This window comes from Falco rusticolus, chromosome 17 (genome assembly GCF_015220075.1).
Source record: "Falco rusticolus isolate bFalRus1 chromosome 17, bFalRus1.pri, whole genome shotgun sequence".
Classification (NCBI taxonomy): domain Eukaryota; kingdom Metazoa; phylum Chordata; class Aves; order Falconiformes; family Falconidae; genus Falco; species Falco rusticolus.
Window position 1 is genome coordinate 427124 of NC_051203.1, and position 25264 is coordinate 452387.

The 25264-nt window shown below is 49.5% G+C and overlaps 1 protein-coding gene across 6 annotated transcripts; it reads left to right on the plus strand.

The window, feature by feature from the left end:
- The first annotated feature begins 97 nt into the window (after positions 1-97).
- On the plus strand, positions 98-24018 carry KLHL12 (kelch like family member 12). Of its 6 annotated transcripts, none has more exons than XM_037410390.1 (12): positions 98-163; positions 392-589; positions 6372-6525; positions 7322-7539; positions 10118-10267; positions 12950-13064; positions 15371-15477; positions 16449-16644; positions 17385-17543; positions 18722-18820; positions 21868-22054; positions 22417-24018. In XM_037410390.1, the coding sequence occupies exons 2-12, from the start codon at positions 404-406 to the stop codon at positions 22541-22543; spliced, it is 1698 nt and encodes a 565-aa protein (XP_037266287.1). In that variant the 5' UTR covers positions 98-163; positions 392-403; the 3' UTR covers positions 22544-24018. The 6 variants fall into 6 exon arrangements, with proteins under 6 accessions (XP_037266287.1, XP_037266284.1, XP_037266286.1 ...); XM_037410387.1 differs by having other exon boundaries at positions 103-163; positions 21844-22054; XM_037410384.1 differs by lacking the exon at positions 98-163 and having other exon boundaries at positions 337-589; positions 21844-22054.
- Positions 24019-25264: the final 1246 nt, after the last annotated feature.

Consider the following 25264-nt stretch of genomic DNA (forward strand, 5'->3'; position numbering starts at 1 on the left):
GGTTCCCGGGAGGACGCAGGAGCCCGTTGCCCGGCAACAGCGGGGCACCGAGGGGCGGCGCGGCGGCGCGGCGCGGCGTAATGACGCCATCAGGGCGCGCCGCGCTGGGAGAGGGAAGGGAGGGGGAGGCGGGGTGTGCGGGCCGGGACCTCTCCCCGCGGCGGTGAGTGCGGGCGGGCTGCGCCGGGCGGGCCGTGCCAGCGGGGCCGGGGCCGGGGCCGGGGCCGGGGCCGGGGCCGGGGCGGCCTGTGCCCGGCGGCGCGGGGCGGGGGGCAGAGGGAGAGGCAGGGAACAGAAGAGGGAGGGGCGGCGCGGCGGGCGGGCGGACGCACGCCCCCTGGCGGCGCGGCGGGCGGGCCGTGACATGTGGCCGTGCTGGCTGTGCCCGCAGGTGCCGGGCGCCATGGCCCCCCCCAAGGACATCATGACCAACTCGCACGCCAAGTCCATCCTCAACGCCATGAACGCCCTGCGGAAGAGCAACACGCTCTGCGACGTCACCCTCCGCGTGGAGCACAAGGACTTCCCGGCCCACCGCATCGTCCTGGCCGCCTGCAGCGACTATTTCTGCGCCATGTTCACCAGCGAGGTCGGTGTGGCCGGGGGCGCGGGCAGCCTCCAGGCCCGGCCGCTCCGCGGGGGGGAGGCAGGGCCGCCTCAGGGCCGGGCTGTGCCGCGGCGGGGCCTGCATCTCCGCCTGGTGGCCCTCGGTCCCTCTGCATCCCTGCCTGGTGGCCCTGCCCCCCCCCCCCCCCCCCCGTGGTGGCCCTCGGTCCCTCTGCATCCCTGCCTGGTGGCCCTGGGCTCCCCCCGTGGTGGCCCTCGGTCCCTCTGCATCCCTGCCTGGTGGCCCTGGCCCCCCCCCGCCCCGTGGTGGCCCTCGGTCCCTCTGCATCCCTGCCTGGTGGCCCTGGCCCCCCCCCCCCCCGTGGTGGCCCTCGGTCCCTCTGCATCCCTGCCTGGTGGCCCTGGGCCCCCCCCCCCCCGTGGTGGCCCTCGGTCCCTCTGCATCCCTGCCTGGTGGCCCTGGGCTCCCCCCGTGGTGGCCCTCGGTCCCTCTGGGTCCCTGCCTGGTGGCCCTGGGGCCCCTGGCGGTGATTCTCAGTCTCCTCATGGTGGCCCCAGCACCCTTCATCACAGCGTGGTGGGGACCAGAGGCTGGGACTGGCACCGTGGTCCTGGATCATGGTCTGCTGTGTGACCAGCCTGTGCACCACGGAGCTGCCGGGCTGAGCAGGCAAGCTGGAAGGCTCTGATACATGTATTGATTTTTCTGGTGGTGCTTTATGGTCTTCATGCTTCTGGGCATGTTTCCTGGTGAGGGTACCAGCCCTCGTGCAAGGCTGGGAGAGCCGTGGTGTGTGCCCTAGACTGGGTGGTGCGTTAAGGCAGCCTTTGAGAACTGAAATGGAGGGTGTTTAGCTCGGGTCCTGGTCTCTGCTTCGCACTGGCTGATCAGCTGGTGTGTGTAGGGTTGTGCTGCCACTGTTGCGAAGAGGATATGACCGCGGGGGGTGAGACTATGAGCCCAAGTTGCTGTGCTTGTCAAATCTCGCTTGTGAGGTCTTTGCGCTCAGTACTTACTGTATCGACACACGCTACCTGCATGCTCTTTCTCTGAGTCACTGAAAGGTGATATTTGAGCTAAAGCCGGCATTTTTTTGTGTTATTCAATAGGAGATGCTTTGCCTGGCTTTGTCTTTTGTAAGTTTGAATCCATCTTTGTGGCTTTTTCACACAGAAGATGTTTTCCTTATCCTAGTAACTTTCCCATTAGCAGTGAGGAAAAAAAACCTCCTAAGTAGCTCAAAGGTCCTAAAGACCTCCCTGCTAGCCTAGTGGTCCTTGCAGGAGAGAATGTTTTTCTTCTTTGTTTTATCCAGCAATGAACAGTGTTGGCAGAGCTCTCTGTGTGTGTACTTCTTTCAGGGCTGTGCTGGGTGAGCAGGTGTCTTAGTTTTTATGGGCCTGTGCAAATCAACCAAAGAAAGACTGTGTACATGGACAGGCCACATATCAATATATTTTCTGTCCATGTCTTCATGAAATTTGTAATTTTTTCAGGTTTGTGCTCTTTCTTTGCATAAAGGAAATGTAATTTTAAAAAAAAAAATACACAAAGCAAATGCAGTTCCTGGAGGCTGAAGTCCTCTGTTTACCAGTACCTTCAAGGTGCACAGCAGTATAGCAGGCAGCCACTGCTGCTTTGTGTTCGCCTCCATGTTCCTGTCAATGCTTGTGACTTCCTGGACTTTACCTAGGCCGCCTCAGAGATCCCATCACTCTGTGCTACAGAACATTCTTTGTGGCTGCTAACAGAGGCTGAGGATTGGTATACTTCGGTTCTAAGCTGAGATCATGTCACCTTCCTTCTTTATGCCTCATTTTAACTGTAACATTGTAGTGACCTTAATTCATAGATGTAATTCTTCCTAGAAAAATAAGTGTGTCCAGTGCCCAGTGGGCATGATTCCTCGATCTCTCACGCTCACAAATTGCCACTGCTTTAAGGGTTTTACTACTTTTGCTTAGATTGTATTTCTTCCAATTTTGCTTTTTCGTATGGAAACCCCAAAATGACAAACCTGCCAAGTGGCGTGCACAATTACCAAGTGTTTGTGGGAGAGTGTTCTCTGCAGGAAATGACAGCTTGGTAAGTCTCAAAGCAGACCCGCTTCCGATGCGTGCCAATGACAAGTATGTTGGTGAGTGTTATGGGATGGCAGTTGGTCACTCTCCAGACACTTGTGGGTACAGAGTGTTTTGGCCATGGCTGTAACTTGAGGGAACTTGGAATGCTGTACTGCATAATGGACTAAGAGTCTCTGCAAGAGCTTGCTTTGCCTCATCATTTGCCTCCTGTGAATTTGGGGACTGCTTGGCTAGCTGTAATGTGTGGCTTTTTTCAGACTTGGGCTGCTCAAGGCTTTGTTCAGAACTGATCTCTGGGCTGTGCCCACTGTGATGCACAGATGTAACACTGTGAATGGACAGTGTAGCACTGAGGCTGTCATCAGAGATTTTCGTCATAAAGAAATGTGTTTGCCAATCGATATATCTCTAGTTTCCATCCTTTGCTCACTTCCAACTTAACCATTTACTTTTAAAAGTTCTCAATCTTATTTAGTATTAGTTTCTTCCCATTTTCCAGAATCAGGAGAAACCACTGATCACCACTTCAACCCCTGGCTTTTGACACTTTTCTCTGCCCCTATGTTAAGTAGTGTGGGAAAACTGAAACGCCCATCAGTTTTACTGACAGTGTTCTTCCTTGTAGTGAAAATTGAAGAGCAGTTTTAGCAAATGCTCCCTTGGATCCCAGTTATGCACTGACATTTCTGTCTGTTCGGACAAGTTAGCATAACTTGGGATGTGTTAAGAGCTGACTGTTGGCTCCATCTCAGAAGGAAACTAGTCTGTCTTCTTTTGGAGGAGGGTTCTGGAAATTGAAGGGGTTCTTCCCCTAGAAGGTGGAGCAATATTTTTCTTACTATAAAAATAAACAACTTCTGTTTCCAGGTTCTTACATGGTCATCTTCACTGTACTGTGAATGCCTTCCAGAATGCAGCGAGCCACACATTAGCACTGTCCTGCCAGCATCTCTTTTCCCGTATAGGTGAGGAGAAATCGGAGGGGTTTGTTAGAATATACTTTTGTGTATCTGCATTAGTGAAGGCAAAACCAAGACATGGCCTTGGATAAGAACGTGGTTCCAAAATTCTAAGTCCATTCTCCTGCAGAGTGAGTTGCATGATATACGGATAGAATGGGAGGCAGCAACATTATGTTCCACAACAGCCCTGCAGCCCCTGCCTTAAGGCTTTCAGCAGCTTAGGCGTCCTGGGGTAAAACTCATGACAACTTCCAAGTGACTCCCCTTAATTATGGGAATGTGTTTTCCTCGATGCTTCAGTTATTTCTGGGTCTGTAGTGCTGCATACTTCTTATAACATGTTAGAAATGGGCTTGTGTTAGGGAGTATCAATCCCTTACTGCTTTACTTCTGCTGGTTAGCAGAATTCTGATACTAAACAATAAAGGGGGAAACTAATCTGAAATTCTGACAGCAGAGATGTCTTGTACCACTAAATGCCTGCGAAAGGAAAGCTGCTTGTACTGTGTTTTGATTAGCATTGTATGACCATAATTTTGCATTGCTTCTGAGTGCAAATATGTGGATGTACTGATAAAAGAGGGACTCTCTGCCCCCACAGCACTAAGCACTGTGTACAGTTCTCTTAACACTGCATAGGCAGCCTGGAGCTACAGCTCCGAGTCTTCACGGGGTGTTCAGACTCAAATTGTCTTCATTCTGATCTCCTTCTTTAAAGGATGATGCAGAATAGCTTGGGATCCTAGCATCATGTACATTATGTGAAGTTACTTGAAATATTTTCTTCCTTCCAAGCAGTCTTAGCACACAAGTAAACTGCGAGCCAAATAACAACCAAGTAGCGGAGTGCAGCAGAAGTACGAGGGAAGCAGGAGGTAATAGCCTCTATCATATTAGTGTTGTCCCCGTGGTTTGTGTTTTAGTCAACAGTATAAAGAGAGTATGGGCATGGCTGGTTATTGAATATTAACTGTGGGGCCAAGAGCTTCTTTACCAGCACCAGGCTGATATGTGAAGAACAGGTGTCTACAACTTCAACCTGACACAGCCTAATACATTACCAGGAGGTGTGGTGCCCTTGTAGTCTCCTGTCAGTAGATGTCTGTAACTTTGTATCCTCTTTCTTCTGATGTGCATGGTCTACATCTCAGTTTGCTTGTTGGAATGGTATGAACTTGTCTGGTCAGTTTAGACCCTTGGTGACATCTGTGTGCTTCATCTGTTGTACCAAATAGCTTAGTCTTGTTTTAGGAATGTTTTGTGTAGACCAAGTTAAGGACTCATTTTACTTTCTAAATGCCATGCATTGCCTGACATACAGCAGGTCAGATGAGGTAATTTGCTGTTCCTTTCTGACTCTGGATGCTATAAAGTTTGTTCAGTGTGTCAACAGACTTGAAAGGCCTCTTCCCTCAAATTACTTTTGAGTATCACCATTGCCTCCTGTGTTTCTCTTCTCTGCTGTGAAGTGTATCTCTCTGCATCATGGAAATGGCTCAGTCTTAGCAGACACATTTCTTCCCTTCTGCTACTGTGTCATGGAATGCCTCTGCAGAAATACCTTTGACTGCTCTTACTTTTTCTTCTTCTTTATTACCTCCTTTTTCCCCGGCTGTGGCAGATTCTAAGCCAAGTGATCATGCTTTGATCATGCTTTCTGTTCACAGAGTATCTGCTCAATCTGTAATGAACTATAGACTCCTTGGCAAGAAAAGTCGTGGGCTTTCATCTGAATCATGCTTGCACTGATACTGACTAGTTTTTCAAAAGTAATGGGGAAAAAAGGTTGGGTTTGCAGCATGGAAACATCCTTCTGTTGAGGTCCATTCATGCTGACAGGCTTGCAGTTATGTGCAGGGTTTGATTAGTGAGTCCACCTGCTAGCCCATTGTTCATGAATCATTAGATGCTGTGCCAGCAGCTTCATGACGGATGCATTGAACCACAAAGCTGATGCTTTGTGAAATAGAATCTCAGTTTTATACCTATAGAAGTGCAAATTTGGTGGATTCCCAGAATTTATTATTCCCGAAGATTGACTGTTGAGAGGGCAGCGTTCCTTCAAAAAAATAGTAAATCCGAAGTGATGCATCGTAGAGGTGATAAAATAGTCAGGGGACAAAGTCAAGATTGTGTAAGTACCATTACTGTATCTACTATCATTTTACTTTCAAGTGTTTAAGCTAAACCTATATTTTACCTTTAACTCTGAACTTATGGCCTATAAATTGTCATGCTTTTTAGGAACCTTGACCATAAGCTTGAAGGATGGATCAGGAACTGAAGAGTTAGGAAAGATTTCTGTTTGGTTTGGTTTTAAAGTGGAGTGATGAGGTGAGGACTCCATGTAAACTGCAGCATGTCAAACACATCCAGCCCAGGGGAGATCCCTCCCTGGGCTGTGTCTTGTAGTAAAGCTTGGAGTTACTGCATGGAGAGGAGAGTTTAGTTGTCTTGCACAAATGACACATGTAATTTCTGCTGTATCTAATTTCAGCTTGCTCATTTTACAGTGCAGTTTAACTGTCCTCCTGATCCGTAATGAACTTCGTCTCTTTTACTTGCCCTGTAAGTGAATTCTTTAGGGAAGTTCCCTCCTTCCCCTTGTTCTTTCAGTTCTTGTTCTCACAACGAAAGAAAGGACAAATCTCTGTTGAAACCTCTCTGACTGATCACATTTTTAAAAACCGCTGAGTGTTGTGGGCTTTTTGATCACATTACTGAAAAATAAACCTTTGTCTCCCTTCTAATTTACAGCTGTCAGAGAAAGATAAACCCTATGTAGATATCCAGGGACTGACAGCCTCCACCATGGAAATCCTGCTAGACTTTGTATATACAGAAACTGTTCACGTGACAGTAGAAAATGTCCAAGAATTGCTCCCAGCGGCATGTCTGCTTCAGCTGAAAGGTAATTGCCAAGTATCAGCACAAATTGAGAAATTGATGCTGTTTAGAGATTTGGTTTGTCTGACCTTCTGTAAATGGAAGACAGATTGTGGGAGGCGTGATATTTATAAGCTTATGTCAAACTTCTGTTGTCTTGTGCGCTGTGGTCTCCTTGGTAGAGGAACTGGTTTAAGTGGAAAAAAAGATGATAAAACAGGTTATTGTTCCATGCTTTGGGCTACTGTATTTCTGCATGAGAATTCCCAAGAGGATTTGTGGGCTGTATAGTGCACAAATGTTACAGCTCCATCAACTTATTATAATAAGCAAATCCTAGATGCCATTTGACCTGCCATCATAGTATGTCTGGGTCATTAACAGACTGGTTGATGTCATTGCACATGCACCTATGGAGCTATCCCAGGCAATTATCCCAAATCCCAGGCAGCTTATGAAAAAGACATTGGAGAAAACCTAGAACTCTGGTAGCCATATCCACTAGCATATACATTTTTTGTTTATAATCCATGCAGCTGTGTACAACTCACATGTGAGTCCCTTCCTAGTATAAGATTTATTTAATTTTTGTGTTCAAATAGAATAGCCAGAGATCAAAAGAGCCCATACACATGGTCTACTGCTTAGTGTTTTTTACATCCCTCCAAAGAAATGTTTGCATGTGTGTTTCTGTAGTATTTTTGAGCTTGTTATTTGAGTTGGATTTCCATTGTTGTTTAGAACTTTTTCTGAAGCCCGTTCCAAAGCAGTGGATTGATAGTAAGCATGCAGTCCTCATTCACCCCTCCAATTTTCCGTAGGTGTGAAACAAGCTTGCTGTGAGTTTCTAGAAAGCCAGCTGGATCCATCAAATTGTTTGGGCATTCGGGATTTTGCTGAGACACACAATTGTGTTGATCTAATGCAAGCTGCAGAGGTCTTCAGCCAGAAACATTTTCCAGAGGTGGTTCAGCATGAAGAGTTTATCCTCTTAAATCAAGAAGAGGTTGAAAAGCTCATCAAGTGTGATGAAATTCAGGTAAAACCTGAAAAGTACCATTACTGTGCAAAACATTGAAGTAAAACATTGAAACCAGTCAGTAATTAGTCTGTACTTCTAGGGTGGATTTTTCACACAATTCCTGAATTTTGATTTGATTTCCAAGAAGCTGCTTCTAATTTTTCAGCCGTGTCATCTGAAATTGATCAGTAACATGTAGTTTCTGTGTAAGAATTTGCTATCACTGAAGTGTTTCTTACGAGACATTCACAGTTACCTCTGCAGGGTTCTTGTTCCCTTGTCCCCTCCTTTCCCTGGAGGAGCTTTCAGAGGTTACAAAGACAAGTTGTCTCAATGCCGACATTTCAGAAATACCCCCAAGACTTTAACTTCTATTTGTAGACCGTTGCATGCTTTCAGCAGCACAAGGAATGTGTGTGTCATCGCAGGCATTTGGGTGTCCTCCACTTTTACTAAGCAGCGGAATGCATGATGGTGCAGGGTAGCGTGACCCTTCAGGGAGTCATATTTATTTACATATATAAAGGGAGTCACATACATATTTAGCTCCCTTAAGGTTGGTTTCTGGAGGATTTACTGTTTGGCTGGAACCTGTGGGGTACTTTCTTTCCAAATTCTTTATGAAAAAGTTAAACATTCCTTGGTAATGGGGAGGGGACTTGACTTATTTTTTTTTTAATTGAGATGGACTGTGTCGAGAGTTAATGTTTGCTTCACTTCTAAAAGAAGTGATCGAAGCAATCACTATTCACAGTTCACAACAACATGAACTCTTCGAAGCAAAGCAATGTAAGTGATATCTTTGGTGAGACTCCTGAAAAGCCAATACAGGGTTAGCCAGAGGGGAATTCTTGATGTATGTTATGAAAGCCTGCCTTGAAAGTGACCTTCAGGCAAGGTGACATCCTCTTGTTAACAGGCCTGCTTGGGAAAGCAGCAGGATTGCAGTGAAGGACCCTGGCACAGGCCGAGGTAACGGCTGAGCGTGTTTGGTGTTTAACAAGCTGCAGCTGTAACACTGTGAGGGTTTGAGCTTATGTGGGTTGTGGTGAGTACTGACACAACGCTTCTGGACAGTGAGGAGGAAATAGTGAGGTACTGGAGAATGACCCAGCCAAACTAATCAGATGACCCGCACAGGCGAAGTAAAATTCCTTGTGGATTGCAAGGACCTTGCAGGCACACGGTGAGGTGTGCATTCGTTGTGTGCCAGTTCAGAGGTGATGTGCTGAGGGGGCACCCTCAGAAAATCCCCTGGCCCTTCGAGACCTACAACGGCAGGTGCTCCCTGTGGCACTGCTTAGTGTTACTCATTGCTTATCAGAAAACAGAAATGATTTCGTGAACAACAAAACTGTTAAATGTATCAGAGGACAGTCAGTTTGAGAGGGAATAAAATGATACAGGACTATTGCATTTAAGAAGGCGGTGGGAAAAATTGGAAACAAGTACTCTGTTCTTGTGAGCTCTGATTGTCCTTTCCCTGTAATTCAAATAGAAAGAGGCCTTTTCAAATTACGCTGTAACAAATATAAATCAATGGTTTGGAACAATTGCCTTATGTAATTAACCTCTGTGGCTCCCTGCTTCAGAATATTCTGCAATGGACAGCTTCAAACTGAATTTCAAAGTGGACCAGTCATATATTGGTGGGAAGGTTCAATCCTGTTTCTCCTTTTCAGGAGTATCTCCTTTTCAATACAGTATCTCCTTTTATCTTCCTATTTAATAACAGTTAACAGACCTCATGATAATAAATTAATGTCTGATTTACTTTTACATTGGATAATCTGAAGACGTGCAAAAAGAAAACCAAGCCTAAATAATATGTTATAGAGCTTTTTACAATTCTTTCACTTTTGACAGTCATAGATGTCCAAGGCACCTGAGGTTCTCTAAAAGTAGCAAATTTAGGCAGTTTAGTCAGTGTAATCTCAAAGTGGTGTGAGCACCAGCATATGTTGGTTCTAAATGGAGAGAGAAATAAACCAGTCACAAAATAAAATAAACAGTAGAAGGCAGGGTTCTCCACCCTGAAATCCAGTTGTTTATTGTTTCTTAAATGTGGTTTGAAATAAAAAAAAAAACCAAAACCTAAATGTACCTGGTATGGCTTGGGTGTTAAAGGGGCAGTGCATGGGCACAGGGCTGCAGGGGGGTCGGCGAGATTCTGCTCCATTAAAAGGAAATGTGATTCTGATCATCTTTATGATGGTACTTTGCATTTTGCAGGACCATAACTCCTGCTCTGCTGAGAAGTCGGGGGAGCCACCTGTCACTGCGCTGTCCCAACAGAATGGTGGCTCCCAGCTTCTGGCTCTGCTGCCTACCATAAAGCTCTCTGTTCTGGTACTCATACTGCCACTTATTGATCTCAGCTGCAAGGAAAAAAACAAATGCAGTTTTAAGGAAAAGAGGAAATTTCATAGTGCCTGTAAATACAGCTCATGGAAATTTCCATAATAGCCTCTTACTTGAAATGTCCTGCTTTTTTGCTAGCTGTGAAGCAGTGTCAACAGCCTGGAAGTAGTCTGTTCCACAGCAGTAACTGAAATACTGCCCTGCAGTCTGATCCGTGTGTGCCTCCTCTTTCCAGGTGGACTCTGAAGAGCCAGTTTTTGAGGCAGTTATAAACTGGGTGAAGCACTCAAAAAAAGAACGGGAAGCATCGCTGCCAGAGCTGCTGCAGTATGTGCGCATGCCGCTTCTCACCCCCCGCTACATCACAGATGTCATCGACACTGAGGTATCGGCATCCAGGCTCAGTGGGAGCCAGTACTGGTGTGTGATTGCTGTGTTCCCCGGTTAGACTCCCGCTGCCCTAATGAAACAAGTTTAAAGCTGCTTTCTCTGCTGATGCTTTTTGATGCTGGCTCTGTGGAGCTGTTCCTGTTCAGCTGGAGTGCCCACTGTTTCACTCTGTGCCAGCCGTTACAGCGTCCTGCTTCTCAGCTGGGAGGGCGCCCCATCCCAAGCAGTCAGTTGTCTCCTCTGGTATATGTAGCAACTTTCTGTTGTCATCTGTTACTAATTTCTAAGAAGCGCTTTTTGCCTTTGATTCACAAGGACTAGCAGGTCTCCTTCTCCAGGCTGAAGGTTGCTGGCGTGCGATCCTGGGGAGGACACGGCTCCTCAGAAATTGTTTTAGGTGCAGATGGGGAGCATGTACCTTTGAATGAGGACAGCAGCTGTGCAGGTCCAGGGCCAGCACGCAGCTAAGAGCCATACCCAATACTGCATCTTTGTGTGGCTGGGGTGTTGCAGGGGCAAACCAAAATGTGGATAGTAAGAGATAGTTAAACTTGGAGTGGAAGTTTAATTCCAATCAGGAAGTGATGCTGACCCGGTGCCAGGTTTGGCAGGAAGGATCAGAGAAGTTCAAACCAGCATTGTGGTTTGATGTGAGGTAGCTAGTGGTTGCTAGCCCTTGTCACCTGATGGGTGCTGGGTGTTGAATGACAGACTTCTCTGCGTAGAGAAATGCCTGATTTAGCAACATTTATCTCTAATCCCGTGTAAGTTAGCAGACAACACAAAGTTGGGGGGCGGGGGGAGCGTTGATGTGGGGGAGGGCAGGAGGCTCTGCAGAGGGATCTGGGCAGGCTGGGCCGATGGGCCAAGGCCAGTTGTAGGAGGTTCAACACGGCTCAGTGCCGGGTCCGGCACCTGGGTCACACCAGCCCCACGCAGCGCTGCGGGCTGGGGGCAGGGGGCTGGGAACTGCCCGGAGGGAAAGGGCCTGGGGGGCTGGCTGACGGCAAACTGAACGTGAGCCCCCCGTGTGCCCACGTGGCCAAGGAGCCCAACAGCGTCCTGGCTTGTGGCACAACAGTGTGGCCAGCAGGACCAGGGCAGTGACCGTCCCCCTGCACTCGGCACCGGCGCAGCTGCACCCCCAACCCCGGGTTCAGTTTCGGCCCCTCACTCAGGAGGGACAGTGAGGGGCTGGAGCGTGTCCAGAGCCGGGCAGCGGGGCTGGGGCACAAGCGCTCTGAGGAGCGGCTGGGGGAACTGGGGGGGTTCAGCCTGGAGAGGAGGCGGCTCGGGGGGGCCCTCATGGCTCCCTACAGCTGCCGGCCGGGAGGCTGTAGCGAGGTGGGTATCCATCTCTTCTCCCAAGGAACAAGTGATAGGACGAGAGGAAACGGCCTCAAGTTGCACCAGGGGAGGTTTAGGTTGGACATGAGGAAAAACATCTTCACCGAAAGGGTGGTCAGGCACTGGAGCAGGCTGCCCCGGCCGGGGGTGGAATCACCACCCCTGGAGGTGCTCAGAAGACATGTAGATGTGGTGCTCAGGGACATGGTTTAGTGGTGGCCTTGGCAGTCCTGGGTTAATGGTTGGGCTTGATCTTAAAGGTCCTTTCCAACCTAAATCATTCCATGATTCTAATGTGGTATAGCTGCCTTTTATGGATGTTCTTAAATACGAGCAACTAACAGGCAGTTAAGCTGTGCCAGAGCCAAAATGTGTTTAGTCAGATTGTTATGGTCCGCTTTAAAGTGAAGTTAAAGCTAATGCAAAAGGGACTAGTACCGAAACAATTAGATCTGTTCCAAAACTTGCCTAAGATAGTGTATAAAGGGCCTCAGCTTTCTTATTGCACAGGCAGGCCTCTCCAGTCTGGAAGTGACACACACTGATGGGACATCATCATCTTGGGGCAGCATGGAGAGTAGAGTGTTGGCCCTGTGTGGCGTCATGTGCTCTGAACCTGGCCTTCTTGCACAAGCACCAAAAACTTGTAAAAATAAATCTTAACTTACTGCAGCAGCATATAGCAGCGAACAGCTAAAGGGAACTGAACGCTGGATGTTCAGGGGAGGTTGGTGCAGGCGCTCAGCCAGGGAGGGGAACTGCACAGCGTTCTGCAAGGAGGAGATGAGACTGTCCTTGGGCTGCAGTGCCCCCCGCTTCTATTAAAGAGGACCTCGTTGCTCCGGTTCTCTCTTCCCATGTGTACAGGGATCAAGCTAACAGGTCCAGCTAAACTGCTTCATTGTGCTGTGCACCTTGTTTCTTTCTTCTTTAATGGCAGGTGTATGCTGAAAGTTGAACATATAGGTCAGATCCAGCCAAACTGATCTCAAGTGTATTTTTACTGCCAGTCCCCCTTCTCATACTTCAGCTGGCGTAAATGTAACAGAATTGGCTTTTCCTTAGTTTTCCAATATAGTTGTTTTCGTTATGGAACCTGCAGTGCCAGACTTTGTGTGAGAGTTGAGCCACATCATCTCAGCTGCAGTCCAGTCTTAAGTTGTCTCCACATTTCCTTGCATGCAAGTATTTGCACCGTGACTCTGCTAGCAACAGCCTGCACACAAGTCATTTTTATGCTGTCTGAGCTGATGAGAGTTGGCTTTAGGACAGTTCTCCTGAGGGATCTTAAAATACATTGCATGTACCAGTGACTCATGTTTTTCCTCAGCCTTTTATACGATGCAGTCTGCAGTGCAGAGACCTCGTAGATGAAGCTAAGAAATTTCATCTTCGGCCTGAGCTCCGGAGTCAGATGCAAGGACCCAGGACTAGAGCACGTCTAGGTGAGCAGCGAAGGGCAGGACACTAAGGCGGTCTGGGGCGTTGGCAGGTACTGTATTACACACCGTGCCCGGTGCCTTGTGCTTGTACTGAAGTGCTGCACAGCAGAACTTGTCAATCCACAGGCCCCAGTGGTACAGAAAGGGGACTGGAGCAAAGGACAGAGGTATGGGTTTTTTCAAAGCAGAATTGTTTAGTGGCAGCGTGGGGGCTCGTTGGTTGCCTTTAATCCCAGGACTCTGCTGTAACCATAAAACCAGTTTCCTTACTTGTTCGTACCTCCAGATATGTTTGTCTCAGCGTGCACCTGTCCAAGATTTGTGGGAAGAGTTTCTTCCTGTCTAAAAAGGCAGGTATCAGTGTCGGAAACAAAAAGAGCTGTGTGGTGGAGGACGGTTCAGCAAAGAGGGGAGGGCACAAGCAGGGAGGTGGAGAGGTCCCCCTTTCCTTTCAGAGGTACTTCCCCACCCCTCCCCAAGTCTTGTTAAGGCAAATAAATGGTGATTTATTCCTCTGTTTCAGTAAATCCTACCAAACACAGTCTGAATTGTTGGGAAAACGCTTGGCTTAGGGGTGTAAGCACTTGAGAGCAACATAAACAGTAGGAATGGCCTACAGGAGAAGGAAAAGTGTTTTACTGGCTTCTTCATGACTGTAGCTAATCCTCACCAGATGCCCCTTTTCTTACCTTCAGACTCGCTCTCTCTGCCATGCCTTTATCCCGGGTGTACTCACAGGGCACTGCCATCGGTGCCAGCATTGACTTCTCTTGCTGCCAGCGCACCTCCCTGCGTGTTCTCCAGTGCTGCTGCTTGTGTAATGGAGAGGGACCCTGGCAAACCCTGTGTGGCCAGTTCCTGTTATTAACACTGTTTTAAGGGGCAGAAAGCAGTTTAACTACTAAAGGAGGAGGGCAGATCAGGTTTGCTGGAGCATAAACTTTTTTGGCCTGCAGGGAATGTTCTGATGTGGGCGTAGTCCAGGCACGTCTCTGTTTTTGTGGGAACATCCTACACAGGTTTCAATGACATGCAGTTCAGCTCAGCCTGTCATTTCAGAAAGACATTTCATTTTGTTCTTAGTTGGAATGCTTCACCTGATAAAGGAGATACCACAAAACCGTTTTATTGTTTAATTGTACAGGTAAAAGCTAAGCACCTTATTGGTAAGGTTCATCTTCTGGATTCAGCCCTGCCTTTTTTAATTGTTTCAATACCATCTGCTGGCAGCAATGCTCTTATCCTGTGTCACTTATAAACTGTGATCAAGTGGTGTATTAATTTTCTATGGGATAAACTGAAACAATTGCACTTTCAGCTGGTATACGGGACTGGAGACTTTCCAAGTTGTTGTTGGAGCTGCTTTGTGATTCCTTTCCAGTTATTTTTTTATATTATTGTTCTTCATCTGAGGTTGCAGCTGTTTTGCCTTGTGACAGACAGGGTCTTGTTAAATCTTTATTGCTTGGTGTTCAGTCCTCTGATGAAAAGCTGGATGGTTCTAAACTAATGAAACTCTGTTACAGAAGGGCCCAAGGAATCCGGAAGATGCTCATCTATTTTTAAAACTCTGATAGAGGCCTGCCTTCAAGGCAGTCGTTACAAGGGTGATTCAGACTCTCCATATCACAGGTGTTATTTAACAGTCACAAAGAAAATAAGAAAAATTCAGGGACCGTCTCGGAGAAAAGAAAGTAGACGGAAGGCAGCTTTTGAAATAAAATACATGAGACTTGAGACAATTCCTGGGAGAATACTTCATAAATTTTTCAGGTTTCAGTCAGCCTGACTTGCTTCTCTGTGAAGTGGGGAACAAAGGTGCCATCTGGTCTGGATGTCACTTGCAGACAAGGGTAGAAGGCCTTGTTTTGGGAGGAGGCTGCAGGGAAGCAGATATTTTCCTTCTGCTTTCATGGGGTGGTCGGAGGTTTGGGAGAAAATCGTGGAAAGAATAAAAAAGAAGATATAAATGAGCCAAGTTCAGCACCTAACTTGGTCAGCTTGTCCTCTCAAAGCGCCTCTGATATAGAGTATTAACAGCCCTTCAGCAGATGGCTGCTAACACCTGAGTCAGTCTTATTGCCACGTGTCCTGGAAGAGTTCCTCTCTCCTCTTCCCCGCTGAGGACAGCGGGACTCCAAGTGCCTGTAGCCCGGCTAGGGGCCTGCTTCAGCGGAGTGGTGAAAACAGGGGTTTAGAGGCAGCTCATTGCACTGGGGAAGGCTCAGTGTTCCTTCAGGTGGTTCCCTTGAAGTGACCCCTTGGTTGTGAAGGGTTTGACTTGACTTTGCTCTCCCTCTTTGCTCTAGGAGCTAACGAAGTGCTGCTTGTGATCGGCGGCTTTGGCAGCCAGCAGTCACCTATTGATGTTGTGGAGAAATATGACCCGAAGACTCAGGAGTGGAGTTTCTTGCCAGTAAGGGACCATTTTTGACCACCATTGGGTTGAACAGGCTGTGATCAAACGCTGATCCTGTAGCATCAGCTCTATAACATTCCTCTTCAGGCTGTCCTTTGTGTTCTGCTTAGAATTTCTGACAGAAATTCTTAGGGCTGCTAGGGCTTACGTAGTGAATGCCGAAACAGCTTCACATTTTCAGATCTGCTAAGTAAGCTTTGTATAAGAGGTAGCTGTCATATTTCTAATCAGATGAGCCTACAGAGACCCACATCTCTGTTGTGGGAGTGAGAGCTATCATATTTCCTATTGAAGGGGTGTTAAGCTTTAAGGTTAGTGATGATAACTGAAATGTCAATAGGAATAGTATAATCAGTTTTGCTTTCAGGCAAGCTGCATGATCTCTGTGGATTCATTGTTTCTGAGCATAATGGGACATAGTATGGAAGAGAGAATTCCTGAACCGAGGACTATTTCTACCCAAATTTAGAATCACCTTCATCTGTGTGAAATGGTGGAGAACTGCCTCTTCTTCAGTATCACTAATCGCAAAAGACCAGTATCCCCTGGTGTCCCAAAATTCTGTTCTTTTTTTGGAGGCTAAAAGCTTCAGGTATTTTAATAAAATATTCTAAGTCTCCACATTTTTCCATTAACAGTCTCTGCAGGGAGCCAGTGGAGGGCACACAGACCTCCAAGATGCATCAAAGATTCAGTAGCAGCATAAGATAAATGACATTTAATGCAAAATGGTTTAAGTGCAAAGAGATCCGGCTGCGAGAAGAGAGTATGGCAGAGACTGAATACAGGCAGGGGAAGGCAGATGCAGTTGTTAAGGCTGTATCCTTTAAATCCCCAGTGCTGTTTGCCTCTGTGGTAGTGGGCTGTTTTCCAAAAGAGCAGCAAAAAAGGATGGAAGAACAGCAATTGGTCTCCAAGCATCAGTGTTATATCCTCTCGTGACATTTTTGTTCCTTTTACTGTATTAGAGCATCACCCGTAAGAGGCGCTACGTTGCTACGGTGTCCCTGCACGATCGGATCTATGTGATTGGGGGGTACGACGGCCGCTCTCGTCTCAGCTCGGTGGAGTGCTTGGATTATACATCAGATGAGGATGGCATCTGGTACTCTGTGGCTCCGATGAATGTACGGCGAGGCCTGGCAGGAGCCACAACCCTTGGAGGTATGTGCTGGTCACCGTACCGACAGGGCGGTGTAGCCTGTTCAGTTCTCGCCCTGAAATGCCCTGAGCTGGTATGTGCAGCGTGGGATGGCTCTGAGGGAGGAGGTGAGTCTGAAATTCTGCCTTCCCATCGTTTGGATGTAGAAATGGAAAGCTTGCCCACATACCCTGAGAGGAGCTCTGCCTCTGCTTCATTTTTACAGCATGTGTCTGTGCATTGAGGGGAAAGGAGCTATGAGGGGTTATGGAGTGGGAAGCTCTTGGGATGGTGACAGTGTTGCGTATTACTGAGCGCAGGACACGGAGTACAGCAGCAACCATCCAACACTGGGGAGAGGCTGAAGCTGGAGCATGTGCAGTGAAGGATTCTTAAGACTTTGAGGAGGGGCTGACGTGCTGTTAGGGATAAGCAGGTTTTGGGTATGGCAGTGTTTCAGCAGGTTCTGCACCATGAAATAAGTAACTGGGGTGTGCATGTTCTCTTTCATCCATCAGCAAGAAGCAGATTTAAGGGCCACATGGGTTTTATGCTTGCTTTGTTTGTTGGGTCTGTGAGCAGGCTAATGCAGTGAGCTAGGGTGAGGAGGCTGGGTTTGTCTTGGCTCCGAAGTGCCAAGATCTGCAGTTGTTCCTGTATTTTGCAGTCCATGTTGTGGCTTTGCTCCATCTGTGAGGGGCTTCTTGCTCTGTGTGCACGCCTGATGCTTGACTCTGAGTCCAACCTCTGTCTAACATTGCAGACATGATCTATGTTTCTGGTGGGTTTGATGGAAGCAGACGTCACACCAGTATGGAGCGATATGACCCAAACATCGATCAGTGGAGTATGCTGGGAGATATGCAGACAGCGCGGGAAGGAGCAGGACTTGTTGTAGCTAACGGAGTTATCTACTGCCTCGGTAGGTACCCTTAGGACCTCTAGGTATTCCGCAAATCCTTTTTACAGAAATGACAGTGCAGATGCTGGCTGTGGGGAGCACCAATTATGTCATGTCTGGGTTAGAAGGTTTAGCTTCACTGCAGTGGGCACTGCACAGCTCTGTCGGCGAACGCAGCCTGCTCTCACCGTTACCATCGCAATGGCTTAGACTAGAGCTGCCACATAACTACAGTAAGTGCTGTCCGAAGCAAACTGGGCACAATCAGCCTACGGGGACGAGCAGCGCCAGCTGAGGTTCGTGTGGACTGGGCAGTGGCTAAAATGCTCTAGAGGTGAAGCAGATAGCCACAGGACAGAGGATGCATCTGCTCCACACAAAGCAATGTTGGTTATAGTGCTCAAAATATGTATCCCTAGCCGTATGTTTTCTAGTCCTCTGTGTAGCACTTGTTTCATTTTCAGAGACCCACACCAGCTGTAAATACAGTGAGAGCGCTGGAGGACAAATCACTCTGAAGATTTCAGAACGCTTGTTCTGTAGATACACCCCCTGGGCCCCAGAAAAGGCAGGCCCAGCACTGGACCCACATCTGTTGCAGCCCTGTTCCTGGGGAGTCACAGATACTGGACACTGGTTTATGGGTTCCACTTCCCTCTCCCAAATTCTTCTTCCTCACGCTGTCCCCCCAGGCCGATGTCAGCACGCTGCTCCTTTGCTGAAGTTGCACAATGAGATGTCTTGGTATCCTCTTGTGAAACAGCTCTTTGAGGCATCCTAGCCTACACTGTGTAGCCTCCTAGTGTCAGCTGGCGCTTGCAGCACACATAGCCTGAGCCACCGCCAGGTCTGGAGGCTGTACGTCTGCTTTGGGAGGGCAGCATCAACGTGGGCACCGGCACGCTCGGCGGCAGCTGTGGGCAGTGTGGTGCTAACCTGGCTCTGCTGGGTTGGAGGGGTGTTGTTCTCTCTCAGCTCGGCCCGGAGCGGTGCGGGGGCAGAGCTCGTTCCGGGCTGGCTCTGGGCTGGCATTGCAAGCTGCAGGGATCCTCTTTGTTCTGCCGGCCCCGGCGTGCTGTGAGTTGCGCTGATGGCAGCACGATGTTGTGCTAAGGATGAACCAGGCGTGTTATTACTCTCCACACAGAAAACGTTTTCCAGAAGTCAGACCCATGGTTTGCTCCTGTATTTTGTTTCAGGTGGCTATGATGGGCTGAACATACTAAATTCTGTAGAGAGGTACGATCCCCACACTGGACACTGGACAAATGTCACCCCAATGGCCACTAAGCGCTCAGGTAAGAGCCCACAGCGCCTTGAGGTCAAAACATTTTGTGCTGCGCAGAGGAAGCAGTCACTGCTGGCTTGTTCTGCTGTTCTGGAGGATGTTGACTGGCCCCAGCAGGTGATTTGGCTTTGAGAAGGGATGATTTTAGGGCATGCTGACTTAACTCCCCAGATGAAAGATTAATTTTCACGTGCCTGATGTCTCCATCCCATGCTAAGATGCACATAGAGGAATGTGCGTTTGGGTTTATAGGTTACAGGGAGGAAGTCCTGCGTGACTTCCATAATGAGGAACAGCGCACGGCTTGGAGAAGAGCTGGCAAGGCACAAAGTACAGACTGTAGTGCAAGATAATGGGGCAGTTTAAGTCGGTGCTTGTCAGCTGCACAGGACTTGGCAAGGGCAGGAGTGCCCTGGCAGGCTGCTCCTTCATCTTGCTCTGCTTTGTGAAACGCTGGGCCTCAGCTCCTGGGGCAGCAGCAATGCAGGGAGCAGCACTGCCAGGGCAGCGTCACACTGCAACAATATTACGTTAACAGCTTGCAACACAGCGCAGTCACACGTTAATTATCCCCCGCCAACTCTATCTTTCCTGCTTGGTGTTCTCGCTGAGCTTTAAGTTCGGCGGCTGTATCTAGGAGAAAATTATAGTTTGAATCCTACTTTTGGAATAACTTTCTGTCTCTACTTTCCTTCATTCCTCCAAGGAGTTCCTGTGGGGCTCACGCAGCTCCTCTGTGCTCAAAGTGCTGGCCCTCTGCTGTTGCACTGTGCCTCGGGCCAGCTGCCCTGGGCCTCCACAGCCATGCCAGTGAGCAGCCGTGGCCTTGCTCAGCCGCATGCGGATGGGCAGGATGCTCAGTGCCTCTGCAGCTTTGTGATTCTCGATGGAGTAGTTGAGCTGTGCTTACCGGCCCTCTTTCAAAACCCTTTTGAAGTCCCTTTTTCTCTAGCTCTTTCGGTAAATGTCCTTTACAGTTAGCCTAGGCAGCGTTGTTTCTCTGTGTTCTCTGCTAGAGCGTTCTTGTTCAGGGACAAGCGCTGGTTACTCAAAAGTGGTCTCTGTTCTAAAAACATTGAAGCTTTCTTGTGCCTGCAGTGGTGTTCACCAAAACCCCAAGTTGTAAACGTTTACCCTTCTGACAGGGCTGTTCCTGTTAAGTGTGGGTTGGAAAGTATTTCCCATAAGCCGAGAATGGATTTGATTTAGAAGTTGGTTGCTTTCCACATCCGAGAAGACCCCACATTCAAACACGTGATAAAATCTGCGGGTTTTCCTACGTCAGAACCAACATGCAAGACCTACCCACAGATCTCTAGAAAGCTTAAGGATGAGACTGGTTTCCCCAAGGGATCTGTTGCGTGCACCACAGAAGGTGGCTTCAAGCAAGACCAAAAGCAAAGGGTTCAAGGGAAAAAGCCTTTTATAAAAAGTGTTTCCCGGGTCCATGCTAGCTTCCCACAAGACTTGGAGGCTTCTGGTAGCGGTGCTTAAGCCCACAGAGCAGGCTCTTCAGTGCCACAAGTGAGCAGCAACATGGTGAGGCTCTTGACCCCGGCACTGGCTCAGCCAGGTTCCTTCCTCGGTGCTGGGACCTGGAGCACCAAGATCTGGAACGGGGGTGCGCCCCAGAACAGGTTTAGCCCCCGGTTTTTGTGCTGCTGCTCTGTGGCACTAACACCCCAAACTACTGTTAGCTTAGACACTAGTTGCCCTTGCAGCTTCCACCCTGGTATCAGTTCCAGCCCATTCGTCCTGGTGACCTTGGACCCTGTCGGACTTCTTTTTCCCCAAGGCTTTGACGCACTTTCTAGAGCTGTCTGCATGCGGGTATTTGAATTCAAAGACCAGGACTAACAGTAGTCTTGCCTTCCTTCACAGAGATTGTCTTCTCCTTGTTTCTCTTCATCTCTTAGGACAGATTCTGGAGGTAGGCCACCCCTCGGAAACCTCGGCCATATGGCACTGCTAGATCCCACTCCCCTGATGAGGCCTCGGTCTGATCGCTCTTCTCGGCCAAAGTCTTCCTCACTGAGGCTATCGGAGAGCCCACTGCGGCAGCCTGGCTGCTCCCCGCTGCCCTGGTGCCGTCACCAAAGGCAGGCGGTGGAAGCGAGGTTGCATTTAGTGGAACAGAAAGTCTCTTGTACCCTGTTGGCAGAAAAAACAGATCTGCCCAAGAGCTGCAGGGTGGCTGGCTCGTTTCCTTCAAGACAGCCGTCGGTGCAATAGTTATGTGTTGATGGTAACGGCCTGGCAGGGTTTATGCTGCTCTCGCGATGCGGCTTGCAACAGCAGCAGCTGTTGGCCAGGGCACCTAAGGCCACTAAGTGCTTGTTGTCTGAGCTGCATTCCTTGGTGCTCTACCTGATGGGAGCTGCAGATGAGGAAACAGAGGCTTGCAGAGGTTTATTTCCTGCTGTTGTCATAAATTCCCAGTTGGGCCAGCTGTATTATCGATTGCTTTTGCTGTGAGAACAGCTGTTCAGACAGATGCTTATGCCATTTATACCTCTGTGACTGTGTAGTAGACACCAGTTTTCATTTCCCTGCCTGCCAGAGAAGCAGTGCCAAAGAAATCCCTCCTCCAGCTTCGCATGGAGCAGTGTCATTCTCCTTGCCACAGCCAAGGGCTGGGTGACACCAGGGGGCCAGAAACGCCAGAGAAACCGGTCCCTGTGCTGGCAGAGTCCCAGCCAGCCACCCGCCAGCAGAGCGAGCCTGGTGCTGGTCTGTTCAGGGGGTTGGGGTGTCTTTCAGCCACGGTCAGTATCTCATATTGCTAGTGCTGCCCTGGCTGCAGCCTTGCTGGGTCCCCCTTATGCCAGAGATTCAGCAGCATTTGGTAAGAGGAAGAGGTTTCCATGTATTGTATTGGAGGCAACAACAAGGGAAGACACCGGGTTATGACAGCTCTTCTGTGGGACACACAGGCATAAGAAAGTGTCCTTCAAAGCAGGAGGAACAGACCTAGTTCAGCCTTGTAACAGCGAGCCCCAGGCCAGGTGCTGACGGTGTCACTCGTGGGTGTAGCTGTGCTGCCTTCTCTCTCTCCAGGGGCTGGAGTGGCTCTGCTGAATGACCATATTTATGTAGTTGGCGGGTTTGATGGGACGGCACATCTCTCCTCCGTGGAAGCCTATAATATTCGCACTGATTCTTGGACAACTGTGACAAGCATGACAACCCCCCGCTGCTACGTGGGGGCCACCGTGCTGCGGGGAAGGCTGTACGCAATCGCTGGGTAAGCGGCTGCCCTGGGCTCGAGAGGGAGATGCTCTGCATGTCTGTCTGCTGGAACAAGGGAGTTGAGGTGGCCCAGCCTGCTGCCCCATTTCAGCTGGCCTCTCCTCACGTTTGTATTTCAAGCGTTATGAGAGGAGGCAGCCCACTGAGTCACCGCCCAGCCTGAATAGGCAGCGTGATGGTCCAGGGCCAAGACAGGCAGGAGAGCGGCAGCAGACAGCAAAAGGGAGCCTTAATGCAGTGGTTTCATTTCAGGCCGTTCCCACAGTACTTGGCTGCCCAGCCTCCCAGGAAGGGCTCTGAACACCTCGACCGTTTCCTTCAGCAGCATCCCTCACCTGTAACTTTCTGTCCTTGCAGATACGATGGCAACTCGCTGCTGAGCAGCATTGAGTGCTATGATCCCATCATTGACAACTGGGAAGTGGTAACCTCCCTGGGGATGCAGCGCTGTGACGCTGGAGTCTGCGTCCTTCGGGAGAAGTGATCTGGAGGGAACTTACAAGGAAGAACATCCTAAAAAGTCTCGGCTGGAGGAAGAGTCCCAAGTGGTTTGCAGTGACTGTTCTTGAGAGTTGTGGATGCTGTGGAAATAGGCACCAGAACAGCAGCTTTCTGTGCTGCTTTTGACTAGAGCATGTGCATAAACGTGTTATCTCGGCAGTCATTTGAAATCAGGGGCTCTGAAGATGGAGGAAGTGGTGAAGTAGGTCAGGGGAAGCTGCGTTCTCTGCTGTTCCTGTGGCTAAGTCTATCGGCAGAGCAGAGATGCCCCCAGCCTTGGTGTCAGCCAGCCTGGTGAACGCTTCCGAAGACATGTACATACAACTGGATGGTCTCTTCAGCCACTGCAGGACCACACAGGTCCTCTGGTTGCTCTCGGCCACGTGGATGTGTGAAGGTGAATCCAGCTGCTCTTATGTTCCAGCTTCAAATCATCTTGTACATACTGAATGTTTAAACATGCTCCTCAAGCACCCAGCAGTGCAGAGCCAAACTGGGTGAGCATGTGTACAGGGGTCCTGCGCTGCAGCTGCAGGTTCCTCACGGGTCTGCACGCAAAAGAAGTTGCAGGTGAAAGCTGTCAACTACTGAGCCCCAAAGGCCTGAGGCTGCGGGGGGTAGAGGGCAGGGGGAAAAGCTCATCGCCTGGTGTGGAAGCAGGTCTGCAGCGTTTGTGCTCTGATAAGGGGCTCAGCAAGGTTTATCACATCATATTTCCCTCAAAAAAAAAAAAGCTTGACAGACCCAGCTGCAAAGTGCTGCATTGTCTGGCAGCAGGAGCCTTGCGATATTGCGGCAGTGCCTTTGCTCCCACCCCTGTGGGGAGGTCACCATGCAGGGGCTGAGGCCCTGGGAGCAGGGGCACAATTGCTACTGTCACATAGATCTTGCTGGTGAGCGACTGGGCTTCGTCCCTGGACACACCTCTGTCCAGCACGCCCACGTCAGCCTTTCAGTCAAGTTCATTGTGTTGATTTTCCTTTTATCTAGGATTTGTCTGCTTCCAGGGCTGTTTTGGAGTGACAACCGGGATTCTGTTCTGCCCTTTGTTCTCAGCTGTTTTTCCCCTGCCTTGTAATTCCACATCCTCTGACACTAGCTATCCTTCACCTGCCCCACGAGCCCCAAGTGAGAGCTTCATCACTGGCTCACTGGAGCGCTCTCTCCTCAGCATGTCTTCTGCCTCGCTGCGTTTCTGGGAGTGCGGGCTCTCCAGCAGCGTCAGCTTGGCCCCCGCAGTGCCTGGGCTCCGTGTAGTGCTGCTCGTTGAGCTTCCTGCTGACTCCTTGCTTGGGGGACAGGGTGGGATCAGGGACGTGCTAGCATGACTTAATTATGCACTTTTGGCCAATGCTCTGACCTTCTGCGTTTGTTTCTATCACACAAGTGTTCTGTGGTTTTGTTTCCTATGTTTATTTTTTAATGAAAATGTAAAGAATAAAGTATTTCCTGAGCCAGTGGGATTTTACCTTCTGTTCTTTACCTTCAGGACATTTGTCCGAGTACTGTGGGGAGGGTACGTGCAAACCCCGTGCAGCTGCCTTCAGCGGTGCCTCTCCCCTGCGGCTGCACTGTGTAGCAAAAAACTGCTCCATCTGTTGAGAGCCACAGCACAAAAATTTCCCACGCCCAGAGGACCTGCTAAGGGGGCAAATTTGTTGCAAGATCCAATCCAGAAGAGCATGAAAGGCAGCAGAGATGAGGAAAAGACTGTGGTAATAGTCGACAGTGGTAGTTGGTTGACGGTGACAACTGGTCAACAGCAAACTGAACGTGAGCCCCCCGTGTGCCCACGTGGCCAAGGAGCCCAACAGCGTCCTGGCTTGTGGCACAACAGTGTGGCCAGCAGGACCAGGGCAGTGACCGTCCCCCTGCACTCGGCACCGGCGCAGCCGCACCCCCAACCCCGGGTTCAGTTTCGGCCCCTCACTCAGGAGGGACAGTGAGGGGCTGGAGCGTGTCCAGAGCCGGGCAGCGGGGCTGGGGCAGGGGCTGGGGCACAAGCGCTCTGAGGAGCGGCTGGGGGAACTGGGGGGGTTCAGCCTGGAGAGGAGGCGGCTCGGGGGGGCCCTCATGGCTCCCTACAGCTGCCGGACGGGAGGCTGTAGCGAGGTGGGTATCCATCTCTTCTCCCAAGGAACAAGTGATAGGACGAGAGGAAACGGCCTCAAGTTGCACCAGGGGAGGTTTAGGTTGGACATGAGGAAAAACATCTTCACCGAAAGGGTGGTCAGGCACTGGAGCAGGCTGCCCCGGCCGGGGGTGGAATCACCACCCCTGGAGGTACTCAGAAGACGTGTAGATGTGGTGCTCAGGGATGTGGTTTAGTGGTGGCCTTGGTAGTGCTGGGTTAATGGTTGGACTTGATGATGTCAAAGGTATTTTCCAACAGAAGGATTCTATGATTCTGTAATACAGGTCTTCAAAACGGTCTGCACCGTGCATAGCTGGAGATGAGAGAACGTACAAGCTACCGTTGAAGGTAAGATAAAGGGTTGAGATGTGCTTGGAAAGAAGCTGGTACTGATTCTCACAGACCAGTAAGAGCACAGCTTTCTGCTTCATGAATAGCCTGGGAGGGAACAGTAAAACCCAGAGCTGAGCATGAATTTTCAGCCCCAGCCAGCTTCCACCCAAGAATGTTATGACCTGGCCAAAGGTCCCAGCGGCGGGGGGTAGGTATTTCTCGGTAAGCTCCCGCAGC

Bases quoted from the DNA above. Each gene is read 5' to 3' on its own strand.
- KLHL12 (XM_037410384.1), top strand. From the start codon at position 365: ATGTGGCCGTGCTGGCTGTGCCCGCAGGTGCCGGGCGCCATGGCCCCC. The intron at 590-6,371 runs GTCGGTGTGGCC...TCTAATTTACAG, and splicing joins GCGCCATGTTCACCAGCGAG to CTGTCAGAGAAAGATAAACC. The intron at 7,540-10,117 runs GTAAAACCTGAA...TCCTCTTTCCAG, and splicing joins TCAAGTGTGATGAAATTCAG to GTGGACTCTGAAGAGCCAGT.